Raw genomic sequence first — 24,180 nt, 5'->3', positions numbered from 1 at the left:
TATGGGATAAATTGATATGTATATATCACATCTACTGCAAAATTGTTTTTTGTTGTTTTAAATTCCAGTCGAGTTGACATACAGTGTTATATTAGTTTCAGGTATACAATATAGTGATATGTGGCATTTTAGAAACAAAACAAATGAGCGAAAGAAAAGGAAAGACAAACCAAGAAACAGACTCAAACTGATGGTTAGCAAAGGGGAGGGGAGGGGGGATTGGTAAAATAGGTGATGGGGATTAAGGAGTACACTTGTCTTGCTGAGCACTGGGTGATGTATTGGATCTAAGACTCAGGTCTGCTTCTATTGTCTTGGACCTGGCTATCCCTCTGAACATGGGCCTTTTGTGCCCTCTAGAGGACTGTGACTTACTAGCATTTTGAAAGCTGTCCTGCTAATGAATTCTGGTGCTTACAGTGGATTGAGGCCAGCAGTCCTTGCACCAAATATTGCCACCATTCTCCATAGGCAGTTTCCTTCTATATGAAACTTTAGTTTGAAATAAGGAGAGCCGAGTGGTTTTGTGCATTGATTCCAGAGCAGAGAATGATGTAATTAGCCAGCCTTGCAGGTGCTTTCGTTTAAAAAATAGACTTCTGATCAACCCACTGAGAGTACACAGCTCCATTGCAGTTATCATTCCCTCTCCCCAGATTCATTCCTTTTTTCTTTTCCCAGTGGACATGATTTCCGAGTTCTCCGTGATAATCTTTCCAAATCCACAAAAGCACAGAGGCAGGAGAGGGGTCAGGAGCAGTGATTCTTTTTCAGTGTTCAATTGACATCTGTAATGTGCTTTGAGATCGATGGGGACTGTTTCCTCCCAGAATATACACGGAGTCTCTAAAAATAATCCTTTTACTTTGTAAAATGTGGTAAGTGGCAATATTCCTTTGGGTTGGCTTTTGTGTCGTAAACATTTGGGAACCATTAAAGTTCCATGTAATGTGAGCGAGTTCATCTGGGCTCCTCACTTGGGCTGATTTGCAGAGTTCACATTGTAGCTTTGACAGAGAGCTTTTGGCATTTGGTTGTCTGATGTTGAATATTACCCCAGAATGATGAATTTTAATAATCCTAGTCTGTACTCTTGTAGGCCTATCCAGTTGAGCTCCCCATCTAGTTTGGAGAACACAGATGGCCCATGGCTTAGGGACCAAGACCAAAAAGGGCTATTCCTCCTTGTCTCTCACTGATGCTCCAAAAGATAGAAACAGACAGCCACTGACCCCTTCTTTCCCTTCAAATCCCCAGACTAAAAAGGGAAGTGGGGCATTCTTCTATATCATGGGTTTTGCTCTAGATATAGGTGTCATGAGTGAGGCAAGTATCCCAGAGCTTTGTATAGGTTCATGGGGCTCCACCTATCAGGGCAGAGGATATTCCATTCAGCCCCAGTTACAGTGTAAAATCCTCTTCAACCTCCTCCTCCATCCCATGTCCGATTTTACCCCAGGGTCTTCTCCACCCAATCTCAGACTCCAACTTGCCGTAGGACAGATATCTCTTGCAGAATGACCATGCAAAGGCTGCAGGAATGAAGTCTATCATGCTTCTCCACAGAGCTTGGGATCTGGAGCAGAAAACCCTGCTCCCCACCAGCCAACGTCCAGGGCCAGCTTGAGGGTGTGATGTAAGCAAGAGTAGGCAAGGGATATGTTGGCTGCTTGGCCTACCTCCTGCTGAGGGATTCTGTGGTCAGTTTGATCACTGTTTGATCTGTCCCTCTTAGACCTCTTTGACTATAGTTTAGGATTTTCCTCTTCACTTTACTTCCCCAGACTGGGCCTCTGCTCTTAGGAAATGCCAAGGGGAATTATGCAACTTGAACTAGTTTGCCATGCTGCTGGGACACTCGTCTGTTACTGATTTCTTCTCTTTTTTTTTTATTAAAAGCATTTCCATTTCCCTGCTCAGAAACCTCTGAGTGTATGTGCACAATTACCAAAATGCCAAGTCATCAGCATCCTACCTATTGAGGAATGTCAGGCTCTGGGACATGAAAACATTGATCTTACACAACACTCAGATGAGCTGGGATTTCTTTGTCATGAAGTGAGGGTTTTTTTCCTTTTAAAAATTGCTTTTATAGGCCCGACCTTTATAAGACAGTTGTATCTTTTGGTGTTGGAAATCCTTTGGGATTTTCAATAGCATTGTTCTTACTTTACAAAACGAAACAAAACCTGCTTCTCCTCCTAGCACAACAGTGATGTCGCTTGCATTTGACATGTGGTCCCTGTGAGTGACAGCAGAGTGGCATGCCTGTCCTGAGTGCCACTGAGGATGAGAGCTCTGGGAGGAACAGGGGTGCACTTGTGGCCTCATTTTCAACAGAGTGTGGAAGTGATTCAGGCAGAGCCTTCTATGGATGGGAGTGGTCTAGTAGGTAAGATAGGCCTGTTTCCCTGCCATTCTCCTGAAATGTGCCTAGAATTGTGACATAAGGGATGATGATATGGAACAGCACATATCAGGTGTGTGAAGCATGTGTCCCACCAGGCAAAGTGGAGGGTTGTCAAGGAGATATGGTTATTTCTCAGGCCCTGCTCACACTCTCTCCTCTTGTTCCAAACTGAGTAGAGGCTAAGACACACCAGGTTAGGATCTGATTTTCCAGACTCCACTCACACAACAAAGAAGTCACCCTCCTGCAGGACTACCTGCCTTCCTTTTCCACAGCAATTACCCCAAGGAAGCACCATTGACTAACTTAGCAGCCACCACCTGCAGAAGACCACAAAGGATCTAGCCAAACCAGAACTCATCAGTTTATTTTCAAGGGACCAGAACCAGAAATGAAATGTTTATTTTCCTACCCAGTACTACTGCCATTTACAATTACCTGGGTGCTTCACTCTTGTCCACGGTGCCATCACTGTCCTCCTTGGCCCCTGGTCACTGTGGAAGAGGTTCTGGCCCTCCATCACCCAGGGGATAAGTAGGGCCAAGGAGACCTGACCCCAGGATCCCGTTTCACATGCTTTTATTAAAGCGCTGGTGTCCTGCTGGTTACTGGCCCAAAGCCTGAGGCCTCCTGGTGCCCTTGATTCTCATTGCACACTTTCTGACTCTCTCCAGCTGCAGTTCTGAAGTGTCCTTTTACCTGTCCCTAGCTTCTTGGAGAAGTCAACCTCCCCAGAATGATTTTAAATTGCAAAGGAAAGGATTTCCTATCCAGGATGATTTGAGAGCTCTGAAATCTTTTTTTTAAACAAAATTTAGATTCTTTTTTTTTTTTAAGATTTTATTTACTTGAGAGTGAGAGAGAGCATGAGCCGTGGTGGGGAAGGGGGTATCAGAGGGAGAGGGAAAAGCAGACTTTCCACTGAGCAGAGAGCCTGATGTGGGGCCCGATTCCAGAACCCTGAGACCATGACCCAAGCTTAAGGCAGATACTTCACTGACTGAGCCACCCAGGCACCCCACAAAATTTAGATCTTAAATTAAAGCTCTTTAAGAATCCCTTAGGTGTTGATCCAATCATTCTATACATTTTTCCTGAGCACCTACTCTAGGCCAGGCACAATGCTAGGTACTGGGTGTACCACAATGACCAGGAAAGATAAGGCCTCCGCCCTCATGGAATTTAGCATTGAATTGAATAGACATAAGTTCAAACACATAATGAATTAAAACTTGTGAAAAATACTTGGAAGGAATGAACAAGGGACAGTGATAGGAGAACACAGGGAAATCTTAGGACAGCCATAGTCTTCAGAGGAGGTGGATTTCAGCTGAGACCTAATGACTGAGACTCAACCAGATAAGTGTGGGCAAGAGAAATACTATTTCTGAGTTAGTTGGGGAACACTTGCATGATTGAGGGCAGCAGAGCGAAAAAGAGAGGGGAAGAGAGTCCCCAGGATGAGACCAGACAGGAAAGCAGGAGTCAAGTCATGGGGGGGTTTTCAGGGACAAAAACAAGGAGTTTCAATTTTATTCAGACTAAATCAAAGGAAGCTGATTTGTGCTTTTAAAAATGTGATTCTGGCAGCTGAGGTGAGAACAGATCGTAAGATTATCAGAGGGGACACAGGACCGGGGTCCAGGTAATTGGGACTTGAGTGGGGTCAGAGATAGAGGCGACCGGCTTATTAGTTGGGAAGTGGAGGTGAGACAGCCTGGTGTGAGCTGGGGGAGTGGCAGGAGTCAGGGGTGCGCCCCGCCAGGTTTCTGGCTTAAGTAATGGAGCATATGCACTTACTGAGAAGGGAACACTGGAAACTGAGGGGGATACTTGACGGGATGAGCACTGGGTGTTTTTCTGTATGTTGGTAAATTGAACACCAATAAAAATTAATTTATTAAAAAAAAAGAATCCTTAATTCTATAATCCTATCAAGGCAGCGATTGTTATGGTTCTAATGAGAAAAATGATTCAGCCTATTGTTATTTTACCCTTTCCACTGCCTGGTTTCCAATAACAGCTTGCAGCTAAACAGACCATCAGCCTCCAGGATTTGCTCCAAATACATGCTAATCAGTTATCTTGATTGATGGCACCATTATCTCAGGAGACAAGACTAAATTCCCGAGGTTCTACCTCTAAAGAACAAGGAGCAGAATCTCTGAGGAACCAGACTCTGTATTCAAGCCCCTGAACTAAGTCTGTGTTATGAGAGGCTGACAGCACACCCCCTTCCCATTTTGGGGAAGAAATGCGGACTGACATTAGTTGGGAAGCAGAGGAGTGGAAGGGGCTTGATGGTCTCTCCCTCAGGTTTATTCTGTGGTTGAGATGATGTTAGAGTCACTTTAAGAGCCTTTCTTGTAAATCGAACTCCAATAAAAAAAATATACAAAAAAAAGAAAAAAGAAAGAAAGAAAGAACCTTTCTCGTAAACGAACAAGGGGTAGTGGAAGGGGAAGTGGGCGGGGGGATGGGGTGACTGGGTGACAGGCACTGAAGGGGACACTTGATGAGCACTGGGTGTTATACTATATGTTGACAGGTCAAACTCCAATAATATATATATATATATATATAAAAAGAACCTCTGTTGTATTGATTCAAGGAAGGTAGTTCACATATCTGTTTTGAAACCGAGTGACATGGGTCTTAATTGAACTTTCCCTAGAAGTGTTTCTTGAAAACCAAACCAAAACAAACAAAAAAAAAACACTGACTTTGAACATGTAGGATGCCTTTGACAGAAGGCATGTGGGTTATTCCAAATAGGTACCCATATGTTTGTGGGCTACCGCCTATCCAGGGTCCTGCCAAACTTAGGGCAGACCTGAGCTACTCCCACTAAAATGCCTCACCATGGCAAGGACTGATATATGTGCTGTCAGACCTAAGGCCTTCACCTTTCCAAAATAAGGCTTGTGAAGGGAGTTTATATCCTGGTAGAGGATCTCATGCTCTGGAGTAGCTAACCGCACTCACAGCATGGTCCTCATCTTCTGCACTTGACCCAAGGACCAGAAGTGAGAAAGGCTGTGGACCACCTCTGCCCAGCTCCTCCCTGGGAGAGGTTGTGGGGAGCAGGAGGAGCCTGAGCACAGCAGAGCCTTGAGTTCCTGCCCCCAACTGAGCAGCTGGGCAGCTGGGCACCTTCTGACAGGAAGGGTGAGGGCCCGGTTCCACTGCTGCCCAGAAGTCCTGCAGGCCCTCAGTAAACGACACCTTTCTTTCTTCCCCCCCCCCCCATCTCTCTTTCCATTCCCCTTTTTGTTCTCCCTATCCACCTTCCTTGCCTTTTCTCCCTTGCCTCTCCCCCACCATCTGCAGTAAACCGGTCCCCTTCTCGCTGCAGCGGGCTGAACCGCTCCGAGTCTCCAAACCGCGAGCGCAATGACTTTGGGGGGAGCAACACCCAGCTGTGCAGCAGCAGCAACAACCTCTACACTCCTGACTACTCGGTGCACATCCTCAGTGATGTGCAGTTTGTGAAGGTAACTCCCCCAGGAGGGCCATCCCCTCGCCGGCCAGCCAGCTGGGGAGGCAGGACAGGGTGTGCCTCCCCATGCCCAGTGCTCCAAGATAATGCTGCGTGGTCATTGTTCCCTGGCTTTAGAAGGGCCCTATTTTCAGTTAGCTTGATTCCTGCTCATTATTTGTCATTCTTTTAGGATCTCCTGATCCCTGTTTCTTGTGTGAGGAAACTGAGGCACAAAGCAATAGGGAATTAGTTTGCCTGAGACAAGTTGCCAGCAGAACTGTTTGCTTTGGATCCCCTGCCATTGGCACCAAGTTCCTTGTCTTTTCAAGATTAATTTGCAGGTGATTAATAAACCAAATGTATAGAAGAAACCATGCTATGATTTTAAGTATGATAGTATATTTTTACACCTTACTGTTTCAAGTCTAAAACGCAATTTGGCATGCATGTTAACTGAAAACCCTTTATGTAACAGTTCTACCCTTAGCCGTCCCTGGGCTGTGTGGAGCTCAGGGGAGCGTCACTTCGCACATGCAGCAGAGAGAAGCAGCAATGCTCATTCCCTTGTAGTTAGGAGGGGAGCTGTTTCTTCATATTCCTCATTGGAATTGGGATTGGGGTTGCATAGAAACCCTCTAGAATGGCCTCCTTTCTCTTGCTTTGATAGGTTTTATTTTGTTTTGTTTGCTAGCATTCTGCAAACTGTTACATGCTTGGGCCAAAGATCAGGAGTGAGCCCCCATTTATCCAAGTCCAACAAACCACCCAATGAATTCACTTGATAAATCTTGCCCCAGTTGTGGGCTGAATTATGAGAGCTATATTAATCACAAAGGTGGGAGGAGGTCATCTTCTGTCCAGAACACAACCTCTAATAATTGGAGAGCAGTGTGTGCTGGCTGGCTTTCTGTGTTCCAGAACTCTGCAGACACTCTGAGCTGAAACTGTAAAGATGGAAAGTTACCAGAGGGAGGGGCTGAGCCTGGACTGTGAGGTGGGGTACTAACTGTTTGTGGGGTACTCTGTGCATGTGCTTTATAGTTCCTTTGCCTGAATGATCCACTAAGTCTACCACCACCCAGTGAGGTAGGTTCTACTTCCATCCCCATTTTAGAGATGAAGACATTGGAGCTTACATCTAAGGTCACAGGGCTGGTGAGTGGCAGAGCCAAGCTTCGGAGTTGGGTCTCTCTGTCCCCAGAGCCCAAGCCCTCAAATCCCTGGGCTCTAGGGAGAGTTGTAGGAAATCCGAGTTGAAGGAGCCCCAGGGGGAAGTGACTTTGGGAATGAACCCTCAAATAGTCATGGGTATATATGACTGGAAACACTTCACAAATCCTATGTGACAATCAAGTAGAGCCTAAGGAAAACTGAAGCCCATGATTCCCCTCCTTGCTTCCAGCCCTGAAGCCCTCTTGTTGCAGGCCTTCCTCAAGTGGGGGTAGGAAAAAATGGGATCAGAGAAGATCTACTCTGACAGCTATTATTGGGTTTGTAGTACTGGTCTTGTGATTGTGGGAAAAGAACTCGAAAGTCACAGTATGAGCACAGGGTTTGACAAATATTGACCGAATGCCTACACTGTGCTTGGCATTGCCTGGACATTGACAAGATACTCTGAAGAACAAGACCATAAGCTCCTGTCTTTCTAGAGCTTCCATGCTAGGAGGGGGACAGAGAGGATAAACAAGTAACCACATCGTAAAGAACTTAATTTCTGGTAGTGGTAAAGGCTACCAAGGAAACAAACAGGGGTGGGATAGACAGTGATTGGGCAGACTTGGCAAGGGGGCTGCTTGCTTTAGAAATGGTTATCAGAGCAGGCTAAGAAAATGACATTTTTGCTGGGACCTGAAAGGGGAGGTGGAGAGAACATTTGAGAGCACAAAGGTGAGAAAGAGCTTAGTGGTTCACAGACCTGAGTGCTGGCACATGGTGTGCAAAGACAAAGGCTGGTGCGAAGTGACAGTGGAGGGTCAGCAGCAGTGTTGCCTGCCATATGCGGGCTGACGGAAGCCACTTGGACTCTACTGTACGTGCACTGGGAATTTTTGTTAAGTTTCTTTCTCAGATTTTCTTATTTGTCTTAGTTCAGGCTGCTGAACTAAGCAGTCAGGGCGACTTAAGCAGCAAACACTTATTTCTCAACAGTTCTGGAGGCTGGAAGTCTAAGTCCCAGGAACCAGTAGATCCAGTGAGAGCCCTCATTCTAGTTTGCAAATAACCATCTTCTTGTATCTTCACGTGGTGGGAAGAGGCGGACAGGGAAGCAAGCTCTCTTCTTATCAGGACACTAATTCCATCTGTGAGGGCTCCACCCTCACAGCCCAACTACTTCCAAAGGCCCCACCTCCACACATCAGTACATTGAGGAGTAGGATTTCAGCATATGAATCTTAGGAGGACACAAACGTTCAGTCTCTAACATTATTTATATAATAAATTTAGAAAATCAATATGAGGATTTGGCTTGCTGGTGGGGAGGAAAGTGAATGAGATTTTGGGGTGGCATCCTATTTAATGAGCAACCACAGTGAGCCCAGAGTTTTCTGGAACATCTTTAGGTGTGCATACATTAGAGAGCACTTTCAGGGGATGGACTGGGCAGTTCCTCAAAGAGGAATGTGTTAAGATGAACACCTAGCATGAAGTTTATAAGGATCTTCTTAAAACTCACAGATGAGCTCCTAGACATCCATGCCAGAACCTAATGAAGGGACATTCACAGCTAATGAGGAATGTAAAAGGGAAGTGTCTTTCCCGACGTGAGATGGAAGGCGAGTTAAGAACCCCAAACCCGGGGTCAGCTCAGCCACAGGGGTCAGTCATCCTTTGGTCAAGACAGGACCTTGCTGTGACCCGGGCAGCCGAGCATTACAGAACATGGTCCTTTTACCCACCTTGACATTTTGACATTGAGAAGACTAAATGTTAGAAGTCGAGGGGAGGCTAGAAACCAATGAAAGTATTATTCAGAAACTCCTTCAAATTGTGACCCTGTCTCTTAAAAACTTCAGTTCTAACAGTTCTGTAGAAGGAAACTTTAGGGGTTCACGCTCTTGCTTGAATGCAAGCATGTGTTTCATTTTGGTGCTGGTTTTCTCTTCCATTTGTTTTTTAATATACATTAAGATGATGCCTTAGACAAAAGTTAAAAATCCCTTTCTGGAAAAAAAAAAAATCCCTTTCTGCTGATGTAACAGACTTGTGAGGGCCATTGTTTGGGCTGCCCTTTTACTCCTCTGGTCCACCTGCCCACCCACCCCCCACTGCCTTTTTAACAGAGGGAGAGCTTTTGAGGAGCTAAAGAGAAAACTGTGCAAGGGCGGTGTTCTCACAGCCCAAGCCCCTGTGACCAGCTGCAGGAAGATTTTTGCAAGGGTTTTTCATGCCTAACAGACTGAAGTTCCAGTGTTTATTAAGTTCAGGAGTAATCTGACTCCAAGATAAGCTACAAAATTAGATAGAAAGGTGTGTCTAGTGATTATCTGGGAGAGATATTAAAGCTGTGATTAATCATAGTGAATTATGAGTGAAGGTATCAAAGCATCCTTATGAATTTTTTAAGAATGTATTTTGTAAATGTCTTTATTAAACTCAGACCATTCAGCAGATGTCTTAGAGTCTGGATTGTGTAACCGTGACCAAGATGCCCCATCAATCACCATCTGGTGGCAGAAGCCCTAAATTGCAGGGTGGTGCTTTGAGGGAAGAACATCATAAGATAGGAGACAGCACACTGGCCAAAGGCTAGCTGCTGGACGTGTTGGCCACTAAAGCAAAATGTCCAGAATAGTACACTTACTTCTGGTTCAAGATAAACAGATCTCCATTTTCTTTGTAATTTAGAGGATGCTTGAGTTCCTAACTGGTCACCGTGTAAGACAGCTTGAGCTCAAGCTGTTGCTAAGAAATGGTTGTATCTATGGTAATAAAGAGAGAATAAAAACTGTCTTTGGAGCAGTGGTTTGATTCCCTCAGTGAAGCAGTCGGTAAACATTTATTAAGCATTAATAATGGTTCTAGACCCCACGGTCTACTCTAAAGAAATGTAAAACATAACTTCTGCCATATGAGGAGAGTAAAAGCTAGTTAGGGAGAAGAAATGTAGGTGAAGCTGTAGTGACCTATGCAGGGTAGTATCTAATTGATGAATCTGTGTGGCACTTACTTTAAGGATGATATTGCTGGTGAATGTACGAGACCTTTAAGAATTAGGAAAGACTAGGAGGAGAGACATCGATGAATAGGCGTGTGGAAGGCAAGTAGGCACAGTGCATTCAAGTGGAAGTGAAGAAGCTGAACTGGCCCCGTGCTTCTGTGCAGGCAGTAGGAGTACCACTGGCCATGCAAGGCCACATTACCAAAACTGGGCAGGGAGCTTCAGGTTTGTCCGCTAGACCTTTGCCGTCCACATGGTAACCAGTAGCCACCAGTGGCCCCCAAGCACACCAGATGTGGCTGATCCAAATTGATGCGCTATACATGTAAAACACATGTTGGGTTTCAAGGACTCAATAAAAAAAAAAAAGAATGTACAATTCCCCATTAATAATTTTATGTTGATTCCATGTTGAAATGAATTTTTTTGGATATGTTGGGTTAGATGAAACGTATTATTAAAATTAGTTTCACCTATTTGTTTTTACTTATTTTTAATGTGACTACTAAAGAATTTTCAATTACATATGGGACTCATATTTCTATTGGACAGTACTGTTGTAGATAGGAAGAAGTTCTTGGACAGTTGAACAGGGGGAGCAAACTGACAAAAAGTAATGCTTGAATTTAAGTAATGCTTAAAAAAAACTGAAAGAGAAAAAAAGTAACACGTAAATCTAGAAATGCAGCTGGGGAGAGGTTGTTTCCTGAACACATTTTCTAGAGTGATGCCTTGTCAACAATTTCTTTGAAGGTGACACATGGACATAGTGGTAGTTGATTGTTTTTCTTTTTTAAATTTAAAAAGAAGAAGCATTATGAAAGCAAGACTGTGAAACAGAGAGAGAGCAACCAGCGGATGGTACCTTTCCTTTTACACAACCATCCACCCGACAGTATAGGTTCTTCCCCAACCTCTGCCCTCACCCCTGAATGGGGTAACCTCTCCCCAACCCCCCACACAAAGCCATGCTTTTGCCCACTTCTGTTGAGTCCTGGCTGTGGCCATCTGAATCTTCCCTCTAACACCATTGACTAGAGGTTGCCTAGTGTCTGTATGAATGCCTCCATAATAGGGAACTCAGTACCTCATAAGGAAGGAATATCAGAAAGAATACTTTATTTCCCACTCGTTGTCTTACTCTAGAACAATGCTTAAAGAGTCTTGGAATTCCTGGATCCTTCATTCTAGCTTACTGGAGAATGATATCACTTTTTCTTAAGAACAAAGAGAGAATGGCACAGTTCACTGTGCATGCCGCCTGGACAGAACCTTTCCAAAAATAAACTAAATAACAGCACTTCGCAACACTCCCAAGAGGCTTCTGGTTTGGGGACCATAGTCAATGTACCAGTGATCAGAGCCCTGAACCCCTGAAGCCATTTCACAAACCAGCACACACCCCTTTCCTTCCCCCTCCCTCATGTCTTCTCTCACTCACCATGTCTCCTCTCTCCAGCTTCCTTTTCTCATTGTCCCCACTTGGATTCTCCTTCCTTCCCCTACTTTTGCTTTATTTTCCTAGTTAAGGATTTACTTTCCTAAGACCTAGTTCTTTGGCAGCACCTCTACTCTTACTCTCGGGCAGAGGGACCTCTTCTCCTGCCCCACCTCATGATGTGCCATCCACAGTTTAGACATAATGAGATGGTAGGTTTGACCCCTTTCTTTGAAGTATATGCCCATTATAAAGTTAACTTGTGAGAGATGGGGTGTGAATGTGTTTTAAACAGTCATTTCTAACAGTTGGATGACAAGTTAATTCATGTTCTCTCATTATCTCAGAGAGGTTAATGATTTGGCCAAGGTTGCCCAGCTTGAAAGTGGCAAAACTGACACTAATCTACAAGCCAAATCTAAACTAAGTAGTTAACCCAAAAAGAGTAATGTCAAGTGCTTTGTTGAGCTTATCAAGTAGCATTAAGAAAATTCTCCATCCTTTAAGCCAGGAGAACCTGCAAGACTCCAAAGAAACCTTTGCCTTCTGGAACACTGTGGGTATGTTAGATAATTGGGTTTGATGGTAACACTAGTTCAGGCCATGTGCCAGCTCTTTTTCAATCATCAGATGCCTATAGACCCCAAGATACAAAGCAGTTATTGGGGCACCTCCCCTAAAGGATTGTGAAAGACAGCCCAGTGCAACCAGGTACATCCATTCACAGTGTACAGAGCCCAGGCTAAGATCAGTTGTCCCTGGAGAGCAAGATAAAGGCCTTTAAACCAAAATATCCAGGCTGCAGGGGTACCATTATTAGACTCTGGAGTTTCTCCTATGGGAACTCGGAGTTCCACCATCTCACTTTCCCTTCCATCTTCCAGGCTCCAAAGAGTGAATAGCACTTTCCCGGGCACACCTTAGGAGACAGTGCACTGGCTAAGATTCTGAAAGCTTACTGTCAAACTTTAGACAATCCCTCAACATTTCAGGACCTTGTTTTCTAATTTGTAAGGTGCGGATCGCAAGGGCTCTCATATGTACCCCACACAGTCATTATGAACAGCAAAGGAGATAACACATATCCCAGTGCTCTGTAAGCCATCATCTGCTCTATGGATGGAAGATTCCATCATCATTTCCTAACCTCTACCTGCAAAAGCAAGCTCTTACAGATGACACTAGCACTAGGGCTTCCACCAACATCTGAAATCCTAATATCAGTCCTATCTTTTTAGGATAGTTATAGCACTTCCAGTAATATATATGATTTCCCTCCCAAAATTAACCCAATGATATTTTAAATAAGAAACTAAAAAGAAATTGTAAACAAATGCAGTGAAAAAGTTAACAGGCATGAGTTTGTTACTGTAAGTAAATAATAAATTTATCTGTGAGCTTTCTGGACATAAAAACAAAGAGGGCAAATATAGTGGGATATTTGTATTCTCATCCGGTGTGAGGAAGTACATCATTTATCTAGAGAAAGGAGCTTTTTCCTGGCAGTAATTTCTTGAAGGATTTATCAAACAGATTTCTGTGGGACTATGGAAGGCATTCAGAAAAAAATAATAATATTGGTTTCATCTGTAGTTTTGCCAGAGTTTATGTTCTTCATATGGAGGTTTCTTATTTCAGCCCTCTCCCCAGGCTGGGGGTCCAGTATGAAAGTTGAACATCAGTGAAGGCAATTATCAAGGGGGAGCAAAAATACTAATTGATTACAGGGGGCACTTCGAAGAATCCAGAGCTGTGCCTCTCACCCGTGGTGTACTCTGGATCACCTAGGGAGCTTCAAATAATCCTGATGTCTGTGCCCCACTTTCAGAGATTTGGATATAATTGCTTAAGGGTGTTGCCTGAGTCTCAGGATATTTTAAAGCTTCCCAAGTGATTCTAATGTGCTGCCAAGGTTGAGAAGCACCATCCCAGGAGGCATGAATAATTAGCATGTCACTTTGATCCTTTCTCTGAAGCACTCAAGTCCCTGAACCATCAGCTTGGGCTGCATCACAGACTGGGCTGGTTGTGAGATCTCTAATACATGCCTGATGTTTTGTGTGACTGACTCAAGATAAGACTTAAGACTGAGGGTAGGCTCTAGAGTTGAGATCTCCTGGGGAAATTTCTGAACCTGACTTCTCACTTCCCAAAAAAGGGGCTGCAAAGGTCGACAGTAACATTGAATCTATTGAAGACTTTAGACGGATGCTAAGCGGAGACCCCCATTGCTGCACGCCATAAAGCACAGAACATATCATTTTGACCTGAAAAGTATCCATGCCAGTTAATGCTTTGCTGCTTAATCCATTTGAATCCTTTAAAAAAGGGGAAAAAAACAAAAACCTGAGAACTGTGTTTGATTTTTCTTTTTAAAGATTTTATTTATTTATTCATGAGAGACACAGAAAAGAGAGAGAGGCAGACATAAGCAGAAGGAGAAGCAGTCTCCCTGTGGGGAGCCTGATGCAGGACTCAATCCCAGGACCCCGGGATCATGACCTGAGCCCAAGGCAGATGTTCAACCACTGAGCCACCCAGGTGCCCCTAACTGTGTTTGATTTTTAACTACGTCTTAAGTCAGTGATTCTCAGAGTGTGGTCTCCAAACCAGCAGCATCAGCATCACCTGGGAACTTGTTAGAAATGCAAACTTCCAGGGCCCACTTCAGATCTAATGAATTAGAAACTTGAGAGTGGGGCATAGCAATCTTGTCTTTACAAGCCCTCCAGGTGATTCTGATGCTGAGTTTGAGAATCACGGTTTTAAACTATCAAGAAGAAGCTTGGGATCTCTGCATGCATGTGTCCCATAAGGATTGCAAAATGACATGCATTCTTAATAGGTGTTTGTGATTAGATTAGTTGTGCTTAGAATTTGCTTGATCCTCATACAAGATATCTCAAAGTCTGTCAGAAAAGAAAGGATTGATAATGTCCAACAAAATAATGAGTTCCCATCTTGAGGGAAGATAGAAGATTTCTGTTTATGAAGAGGAAACATTCATTGCCTGAATGGTTGTTAAGGTTAGGTATTTTGGTGAAGATTGTGACCTAACATTCAGGGTGAGTACTAAATAATTGTAAAACATTTTGGAGTAAATGGAGGACCATATGGTCTAGAAAATGTAGGAAGAACATCAGAGGATAATAAAGCAGGAAAAATTAACTCATCTACTCAATAAAAAATGTCCAGAGCAATAGCCCATACTGAAAGGAGGAACACTGATGTGTGAGGAATGCAGTGTGGGATGAGCCACAGGTGATGGTGAGTCAACCCAGTGTGAGTACTGAGCAGACTAGGCTTGACGCCAGGCCTTGGGTTCAGCCATCATCGACAGCTCCCAGGGAGGCCAGGCATGGGGCACATCCCAGCCATCCAGGAAAGGAGGGTCTGGAAAGCAGGTGCTGAGGAATCCTCAGTTGACAAGGGGCCACTGTCAAAAGAGCCCTTGCCAGATACCAGATCAGCTTCAAGCCGCCTCTGTTCCAACGTGAAACACGTAACCATCCCCTCTTTTCCAGCCACACAGCCTTCCTGTTCCCACATGTGATACCTGCCCTAAAGAAAGAAGGAATATGAGCAGTTTGTAGTTTTGCTATTTGTCTAACTAAATGAAAGAAAGAAGGAAGGATTTGTCTAACTAAATGCAAGAAATAAGGAAGGAAAACATTGTAGGGGCCATGGTCCTTGGGAAGGATGTAGCACTGTGTGCCATTGTAACTTTTCACCCAATGCCTTTTAATGATTAATTGTATCATATTCTATACTGGATAGTGCCAAAACCAGGCCACTTTTACTGAAAACAAGGGTATCAGGCAGACAGAGAACAGGGATGACAGATAAACCTTTCTATATTCCAGAAAAGATACTTGATCCCTACTTTTCCTACCTGGAGTTCTAGAAGCTCCCTTCTGGTCTGCTAAGCCTGACTCTCCAGATATTTTTCCTTGTGAGTGCGGCTTGAGATATCAGGAAAATCATGAGTAAGACTCCCATGATCTGAGGAGACGACTGGGAGACCTCTGCTCTAGAATTTTCCCACATAGGAGTAGGAGCCCACATCCAGCCATGGGCCAAATCAAATCAGCAATGTTCTCAGGCCTCAGCTTCCAGCTTCCTGACAGAAGGACCAGGAGCAGAACTTCCCTCCCCACAGTCCCCACCAACTCACCCTTGGGAAGAGGGCCCTTGGCAATAGTAGCTGCGTTTAGAACTTCTCTGTGGCCAGCTACCCTGCTAACTGAAGGTACCCTCCATCCTCTCTCGAGTCTGGCTCCTCCAGGTGCACTGAAGAATCCAGAGCCAATAAAAATGAGAATGGGGACTCGTTGTCCCTCAACTGCTAGGCTGGTACAGCTTGGGAAAGCACCCAGCTCATGGATCCTAGACCACAGAGGTCGGGGGTTCCAGCACACCCTAGTAGAGCTGCTTCTGAGCTCAGAGAAGCTGACCGCATCCAGAGAGAGCTCTGCCCAGCCCTCCTGAGCTTCCTCCTGCCTCTGCCTCTTCTTTCTAGATCACACGGCAGCAGTACCAGAATGCACTCACTGCCTGCCACATGGACAGCTCACCCCAGTCCCCTGACATGGAGGCCTTCGCTGATGGAGACTCCACCAAAGCCCCCACGACCCGGGGTACACCCCAGACCCCCAAGGATGACCCTGCCATCGCCCTCCTCAGCAACAGGAACAGCCTGCCGTGTAAGTCAGTTGGGTGGGTGGGTGGGCTGCCACAGGGTGAAGGCAGCCCCGCCTTCCTCCCTCACCCCTGCCCAGAGCTGCCATCCTAAGCCAGCCAGAGTCTCAGGCTTTCTCCAGCGCAGATCAGTCACACACCTGCCGTCCTCCCCAGGCAGCCGCTCAGATGGGCTGAGAAGCCCCAGCGAGGTGGTGTACCTGAGGATGGAGGAGATGGCCTTCACCCAGGAGGAAATGACGGACCTCGAGGAGCAGAGCACACAGCAGCTCTCGCTGTCTTCTGCAGCCGTTCCCACCACAGCAGGTCAGGGAGGGAAATCGGGGTCCTCACCATCAGGCACTGGCATGGCCCAGGGAAAGCAGGACGAGGGACCCCAACCTCCCTGTACTATTTACCACTTCCTCACACTTACTGAGCACCAGCCCCTCATCAGGCCCGACAATCCACTCTCCCAGGAGGACAATGTGTCAGGAGGTGTTAGGAGCCAGTTTCCACCTGAATTCGGGTCCTGGCTCCTTCATTTAGGAGCTATGCAATTTTTAGCAAGTTACATTCATCTAAGATTCTGTTTCCTTAATAGGTTAAGAGATACAAATCCCATTGGCTAGGTCATAAAGAAGCTTTGGGCATAAATGAGATAGCACATATAGAGGGCACATCACAGCTCTGTGAATATGAGGTAGTTGTCATTAGACCTACCTTACAGATTAGAACACTGAAGTCAGCCATCATTCTTACTGGCAGGGCTCTTCCCTTCTTTTGGGCTAGAGGTGATCTGTAGGACTTGTCCTGAGCCCCGAGGTCGTATCACCTCCCTCTGAGACTTTCAACACTTCCATCCTGGCAGTGGTATTGCTCTAAGCTCCCCGTGTCCCACCAATCCTGAGATCCTCCTGTACTTTCCTCACTAAGATATACTTCTCCGAGCCTTCAGCAGTGCCTATGCACCCTACAAGGCAGCAGTTACCCCACCTGACATCCTAGACCTGCTTCAGTCCATGGTCTGACACCCCTCAAGGCCAGAGCAATGACCTAATAGGTGTTCATCAATTTTTGTGGTCAGTAAGACAACATTTGAACTTGTGGCTAACTCAATATCTGAGTCATACATAGTCAGCTTTCCAGGACCTGAATTTAGAACTGGTGTTTTTTTTCTCCCTCACACACTGAGTTTGGTAGCTAAAGCATGAAGCAAGAAATTGTATCAAAGGAATAAGAATGTTGAAGATAGTCTTTGGAGTTCATCTAGTCCATCCTCCTTGTGTGACACAGGGTACCTTGCATGAGGACTCTGAAGCCCAGAGAAGGGACTTGTCTGATCTAGTATTGATCTAGCAAGTACTGGAAGGAGACATCCCCATGTCAGTGTCCTCAAAGGTGCTTTTTGTCTGGCAAAGATACTGATCAGAGAACATCTTGACCTCTTCATCTCTCTCCTGCCAAGTAATGTTTGGATAGTTGGATTCTCACTCCTGACCTCTTCATTCTTTTTGTGACACTAAGATGCCCCTTGCCAACTAATGAGAGCCCACAGTTCCCTACGCACCCATCCCTATTATGGCTGCCACTGCGGTCATAACTTGGCTCTGGCTTTGAACTTTCACCTACTGAGGAATATCAGTCAGAATCACCCTTTCTAGACCCCTAGGTCTGTAGGGTGGGAAGAGTTCTTGAGTTCTTTCTTCTGTCCTTTCTCTCAGCATCAGATAGCGAATGTTGTAATATCAACCTCGACACAGAGACCAGCCCCTGCAGTAGCGACTTTGAGGAAACTGTGGGCAAGAAGCTGCTGAGAACTTTAAGTAAGTAGCTCTTCACCCAGATGAAAGCCTCCCACCACCTAGAAAAAGCATGTTAGGATATTACTCCTGGAAGGAGAACCGTTGACTCCTTGTGGGACCCTAATGAGGTACAACTGTGAAAATCCATAACAGGGCTCAGGCCAGTACTGCGCCCTTGATAATGGGGGGATGTGTCCCGTTTAGTTGGTGGTTGTCTAGGACAGGAGTCTGCAAACCACGGCCATGGCCAAATCCTGACCTCCCTCTTCTGTCTGTTTTTATAAAGAAAGACTTACTGGATCCTAGACCCATTGTGATTTATAGCCACAATGGCAGCAGTGAGCAGTTGCAACAGGGACCAGATGGCCTGCAAAACCTGTAAGATTTACTGTCTGGTCCTTTAAAAAAAAGAATTTGTGTCCAGGAGGCCTAGTAGAAAAGAAAGTAATACCGTTCATGGAAGGAAGTTGATAGCAAAAAGGACAAGGTAAAAAATACTCCTTCCTAAAATCAGCAGAGCTGGGAACAGATTGCCCTTCCATCCTTAAAGACAATTATGTGATTACCCCCACCTGCCCTAATGCAGAAGGAAGGTCGTTTCCAAGCTAAGAGTGTAGACCCGTGAGCATGCCTCCCAGCTACACCCACTGAAACCCTGACTCACAGATCATCAGAGGCTGTGAGATCAGTCCTCTCTCAGGTGTCTGGCAGTGAGGTGGGCCAGGGCCTTCAGGGGATGGACAAACATGCTCCTGAGGTATTACATGGGCTTTACTCAATCATTTGGGGAAATCTCCATTCCACTGACACTGGTCTAGGTTTTTAGAGATGTCATCTCAGGTAGAAGGTGTTGTCCTAATCCTTCAAGATGTAAATATGCTGATATCTGCGCCAGGATGTGATGTAGTCCTGCCAAACTATCAGGGCTTTGTTTGCATTTCTGCTTCTATTTTGAAGAGAAGTTGGGCCACCAAGAGAGAATGGATCAAGGAATGTCCTCCCGGCCAGAGATTGATCCTTACAAATTGTTTTCCAGGTGGTGGAAAAAGGAAGAGGTCATCCGATGGAGAGAGAGCCTCTGAGGAGAACTCCAATCTAATGCCTCTGATCACATGACAGGGCAGACAGTGTTTGCTGGGTATGTGAGATTCAGCTTCGAGGGAGAACCCACCCTCCCATCTTCTGCGTCTCCCGAGGCCTCCCACAGGTGACAGAGCATTCTGCTTTCCTTACCACCTCTTCACCCCTAGCTGTCAGTTTGGCAGATTTTCCCTTTTTGCCTCCAGTTTGACTCAGATCCCTGCTGTGGCCACCATGGATAGAGGTGCTTCCAGTGGAACATGCTAGAATGGTCTTTTCCACAGTACAGTCTAGGACTGGAGAAGAAATGACCCCAAGATGACAATGCCACTCTGGGACCCCTGACTTCCTTTTTGTTCTTTGGGATCCCCTGATGCCATATTTCATGCTTAGCTTAGCTCAGAAGGTGCTACTGGCAGACAGGCACATAGGCAGCTGGAGTAGCAGGTATGAAGGTTAGGTCAGGAGATGCACTGAGAATTCCTCCAGGACTTGAAAGCAGTGGGACTCAGCTGTGTTGGCATGTGATGTTACAGAACAGAAAACTGTTGGTGACCGGTTTCCTGTTAGATAAGGGTTCTAGCAGCCAGGGAAGTGTGTCTCGGCTGGAATGGAAAGACCACGAGATGGAACCTCCAAGTCACCGTTTTTTCCCAGGGACACATCTTTTTTGGCTCCCGATCAGCAATTCTCGATCCATCAGTATATCTGCTCTGGAAGAGGAGAAGCAGAGAGCAGAGACCCAATTGGGAGCTAGAGATGGAACTTCAGGTTTTAAGTTGAAATCAAAGCAAACAAACAAAAACTTAGGTAGAGAAATTCTAAGCTGTTAAAGCAAGTATAGCCATGACAAACCAAAGAGTGCCCAGGTCAGCCAAGAAGGATGCAAGCTTTCGTGGGACTTCAGTGTGCATTACACAGGAACATTGAAGAGCTGCTCTTCTTTTTCATCCCTTTCCTCCACTCCACCCCATTCCTTACTCCTTCTTCCCCCAGCAGGTCAGCTAAGTGTAGTTTATTCCAAGAATTTAACTAGATGTTTTTTCACCTGGATGTTACAGCAGATGCAATCCAAAGTATGACCACCAGATGGCAGAATGACTCCACATACGTCCTTGGAGAATAAAATCGAGATCACTAACCATACAGCCAACCAACCTTTGGGTAAATGTGGGAGTAAGTGAAGGTTGTCTTTGAGACACCGGTCTCCCTTTCCATCTCCCATATCTTGAGTTCCCTCTATCAGGGATCCAGTAATCTCATTCTGCTACTTAATCTCCAAACCATTCCCGAACCTTTCCGTGGGATTTACTATCCAAGCTTACCACGACTTCCCCCAAAACCATTACTCTCACACCCTCACGCGCATTCAGTCCGTAATCACAAGGGAAGAAGGGAAGACTGACAATTCCTCTGGGTTATTTGCATCTCAAAAGAAAATGCTTACCCAAAGGAACCTTTAACTCAGGGGTTCTTAATTTGGGGGTCAGTCACCCCAGAAGGTCCATTATTGGACTTCAGAGGGTCTGTGAAACCCCTAATACCGTCAGAACTTAGTGTGTGTGTTCTAATGAGTGTTGTCCAGAGGGCTAAAGCTTTCATGAGATTCTCAAAGGTCTCAGATCCACAAGGGTTAAAAACCACAAATTTTAACTAGTGGAACTGTCAGCCCAAAGGTTCTGCAATGCAGAGTGAAGTGAGTAAGGGGCCATTCAAGAGACTTTTAGAGACAAGCCGTCTTCTCTCATGTTTATTAAATGGAGAAAGTTGGCACATGCCAAGAAGTGGAAGTCTTCAGAAATCCTTGGCACACCCCAGGGTATTGTTGCCATACCCCCAGTAACTTTGTCCTCTCTTCACCACCAAACCAGAGCAGGTGTTGCAGACTGGAGGGCCACAGCAGGTGGAAGGAAAGACTTTCCAGCTGGAGATGCCCTTTCCAGCGGTGTATGATTATCAGTTATCCCCTTGCCTGGCTCTGCCTGAGGCTCAGCGGTGCATGACCCCCTAGGTGACCCCACAGCTGCCACCCACCCACAAAACCTATCCTGCCTAATAGGAAGAGGCAAAGTGTCAGCCCTCCGTGCTGGGCACCTGAGACCATAATCAGCCAACAGTGAGTTTCAAGCAAGCACTGTCATATCAGTCTTCTTGCCCAGCTGGCCACTGGCCCAAGGGGGCCAGCCTGGCTAGTCTTCCTTTCATTACCCTCAGGCCACGGGGCTCAGGCTACTGCTATTGCATTACATCCATCCCTTTGCCAAATCCCAAAGGAGCCTGTCACCACTCTCCTCACTAGTCCCTGCTCTGTTCTCTTAATATTTTCTTCAGGTTAAAAAAAAAAATTAAAAACAAAGATTTTGAAATAAAGCATTTATGAAGGATTAATAAATTGTAAATAATTTTTAAATAAAATGAAAATGCTTTTCCTGGAATGTTTTTCTTGCCCGTGGAATAGCTCAGTTCTAAAGTGGCTTCACATTAGAGACACAGGTTGAGTGGAGCACATGCAGAATTGTCTCAGCGGAGGCCCACCTCCCTAAGGAGGCGAGGCTCTTGAGGCCAGGTGGGAGTCCACAGATCAGGTTACAGGGGAGCACTAGTGTTCTCTGGGCGCCAGATGGGTAAGGTTTTGCAGCAGTGGATGCCAGCAAGGAAAACTAAAACCAAAATGAGAAGCCAGAATGTGAATGAGGACAAGTACTCCGTTGGTGATGAGAAGTTCTGGCATTCGTTGAGCCCTGGGCAAGGCCCGGGCAAGGCACTGGGCTGGGCACCTTCCAAGTTCAGAGTCTGGGGGGGACAGCTCCAGACCAGCCCCCGAGATGATGTGCTGGACGCACTGGCTCACTTCTGCAGATCCTTTGGAGAGGAACCAAAGTGGTACAACTCTGGTGGTTTCCAACCAAAGGCTGGGAAAAGTCATAGGGGAGTGGGCCAGATATATTGGTCAATTTTAAGCCAACCGGTGTCGGAGGGAGGCAACAGCTAAACAGGTAAGGTGTGTTTGGGCATTTGACGTCTTTGTGGAAGGAAGGTTGGGATTTGACACCTACTATAAATGTCTCAAACCAGCACCAAGATCAAGGTCCATTAGTGGCCTATGGACAACTAAAGATTCTTCCCAGGAGCCTCCAGAGAGAGTCTGTTACCCTTCCTAGCAATGACTATAAATGACAGGAACAGCTGTTTTGGTGAAGGCTTTAATGTGCCAAGTGTTGTACTAAGTATACATTTGCTCATTTCTGTCCCAAACCACACTATGAAGGTTTTAGTTTATGAAACAGGCTCTGCGTCATTAAGTGGCTTGCTCAAGGTCACAGCCAGGAAGTGGCAGATGGCAGCACCCCTGCTCCTGAGACAAAACGTGTAGAAAACAGTCCTACCTCTGAAATTCACATAGTGCGCACATGCCTGAGAGGCCCCAAGAAGCCAGCTACAGTCAAGAAATCTATGGGATTCCCTAAGCCCAGCTTTTACCAAACCTAACACAAAACCCTTTCTTCACACGGGGGAAACCAGAACAGTGTGGGGAACGCCAGCCTATGTCAGGAGAGGAGGGCCCAATTCCCAGTGATTGGGGCTTTTTTTTTTTTTAAGATTTTATTTACTCATGAGAGAGAGAGAGAGAGGCAAAGACATAGGCAGAGGGAGTAGGCTCCCTGCAGGGAGCCTGATGTGACACTCGAACCCAGTGCCCCAGGATCACAACCTGAGCCAAAGGCAGACGTTCAACCACTGCGCCACCCAGGCATCGCAGGGCTTTTTTGTTTTAAACACGAAAAAATTATTTTAGCACTTTGGTGGGGGCATTCTGGCTTAAAGATCTGTTTTTAACCTTTTTTGGTTTTTAATCATGTCTTCTTCCCGCAAGAGAAAAATTAAATTTTCCCTAATGAGAAAAATGAAATACTGAGAACTGAGAATTTATAGGGTAGGCGTGCACTTTGGAGGGCCACACATCATTTTACTATCTTAGACTTCTTTCACCCACTGGGAGGTACTGTCACCCCATTGAGAATTCCTGGCTTAAAGCTGTGTTTAGAGAAGATGACATTAGAGTGACTGCAGGTAGGATCACTGACCCTGGTTCTGTGTCTTCATTAATAGCCAGCATCTTTCAATAGGAAGAACAAATACTGATGAAAAGGAAAATAGGACGGGAGGTCATGAGATGAGTGTCAGGTCATCTTTTCAAATCCGTTGACACCTGCTAGATCCAATCACACACTGTGTTCTCTGAATGACTACCCGCGATCCATGCAGATCCTAAGGACATCTGGAAACCGGATTCTATGCAGAAACAATAAAGAATGGGGGTAGGAGTTTCATGGAAAAGCAAAAATAAGGAAAACTGCTACTTCCAACTATTTGAAAGGTCAATCCTGAGTGCCACTGGATTTGATGCCCATGGTTTCAAAGACAGGAGGAGGAGACCAGGGAGCAGGACAGGTGGAGATCAAATTCTGGATAACGTAAAGGTCTTTTAAGACCTTTACATTAAGGTACACCTGGGGCAGCCCAGGTGGCTCAGCAGTTGAGCACCACCTTCAGCCCAAGACCTCATCCTGGAGACCCGGAATCGAGTCCCACGTCAGGCTCCCTGCATGGAGCCTGCCTCTCTCTCTCTCTCTCTCTCTCTCTCATGAATAAGTAAAAAAAATATTTTAAAAAGAGTAATAATTAAGGTGCTCCTCCAGTGGAATGAGATGCTTCACAAAGTACTGGAAGAATCCATTTCCCACCCCACCCCATTGAAAAGCTGGAGTCAGGGGTGCCTGGATGGCTCAGTGGTTGAGCATCTTCCTTTGGCTCAGGTCGTGATCCTGGGGTCCTGGAACTGAGTCCTGTATTGAGCTCCCCACAGAGAGCCTGCTCCTCCCTCTGCCAGTGTCTCTGCACCTCTCTCTGTGTGTCTACCATGAATAAATAAAATCTTGAAAGAAAGAAAAGAGAAAAGAAAGAAAAGCAGGAGTCAAGGACAGTACAAAATACTATTGTACTGGGGGAGACAAAGTAGGGCTGATAAGACCCCAAACATCCCCCAGGACTGCAGGATTTTAGAATCACTCAAAGGCATCCCAGAAAGGAGCAGATCCTGTTATAATAAGAGTTATCTTTCATTAT

At 45.6% G+C, this 24,180-nt stretch overlaps 1 protein-coding gene across 5 annotated transcripts in view; it reads left to right on the top strand.

Annotated features, from left to right (window-relative positions):
* The window catches only part of CNNM1 (cyclin and CBS domain divalent metal cation transport mediator 1), a 58,967-nt gene extending 37,454 nt beyond the window's left edge, over nt 1–21,513 (top strand). For 2 of the 5 annotated variants that reach the window (XM_041746613.1, XM_041746611.1), the window contains 5 exons: nt 5,741–5,904; nt 16,011–16,194; nt 16,346–16,495; nt 17,893–17,994; nt 19,010–21,513. In XM_041746613.1, the coding sequence (XP_041602547.1) occupies nt 5,741–5,904; nt 16,011–16,194; nt 16,346–16,495; nt 17,893–17,994; nt 19,010–19,089 (680 nt within the window). In that variant the 3' untranslated portion in view covers nt 19,090–21,513. Of the gene's footprint in view, nt 1–5,740; nt 5,905–16,010; nt 16,195–16,345; nt 16,496–17,892; nt 17,995–19,009 lie in introns of those variants that run through there. The other 3 variants (XM_041746615.1, XM_041746614.1, XM_041746616.1) reach the window with 2 other exon arrangements.
* Nucleotides 21,514–24,180: the final 2,667 nt, after the last annotated feature.

This window comes from Vulpes lagopus, chromosome 2 (genome assembly GCF_018345385.1).
Source record: "Vulpes lagopus strain Blue_001 chromosome 2, ASM1834538v1, whole genome shotgun sequence".
Classification (NCBI taxonomy): Eukaryota; Metazoa; Chordata; class Mammalia; order Carnivora; family Canidae; genus Vulpes; species Vulpes lagopus.
The sequence above is the reverse complement of the archived record's forward strand: the minus strand, read 5'-3'. Positions and strand labels throughout refer to the sequence as shown.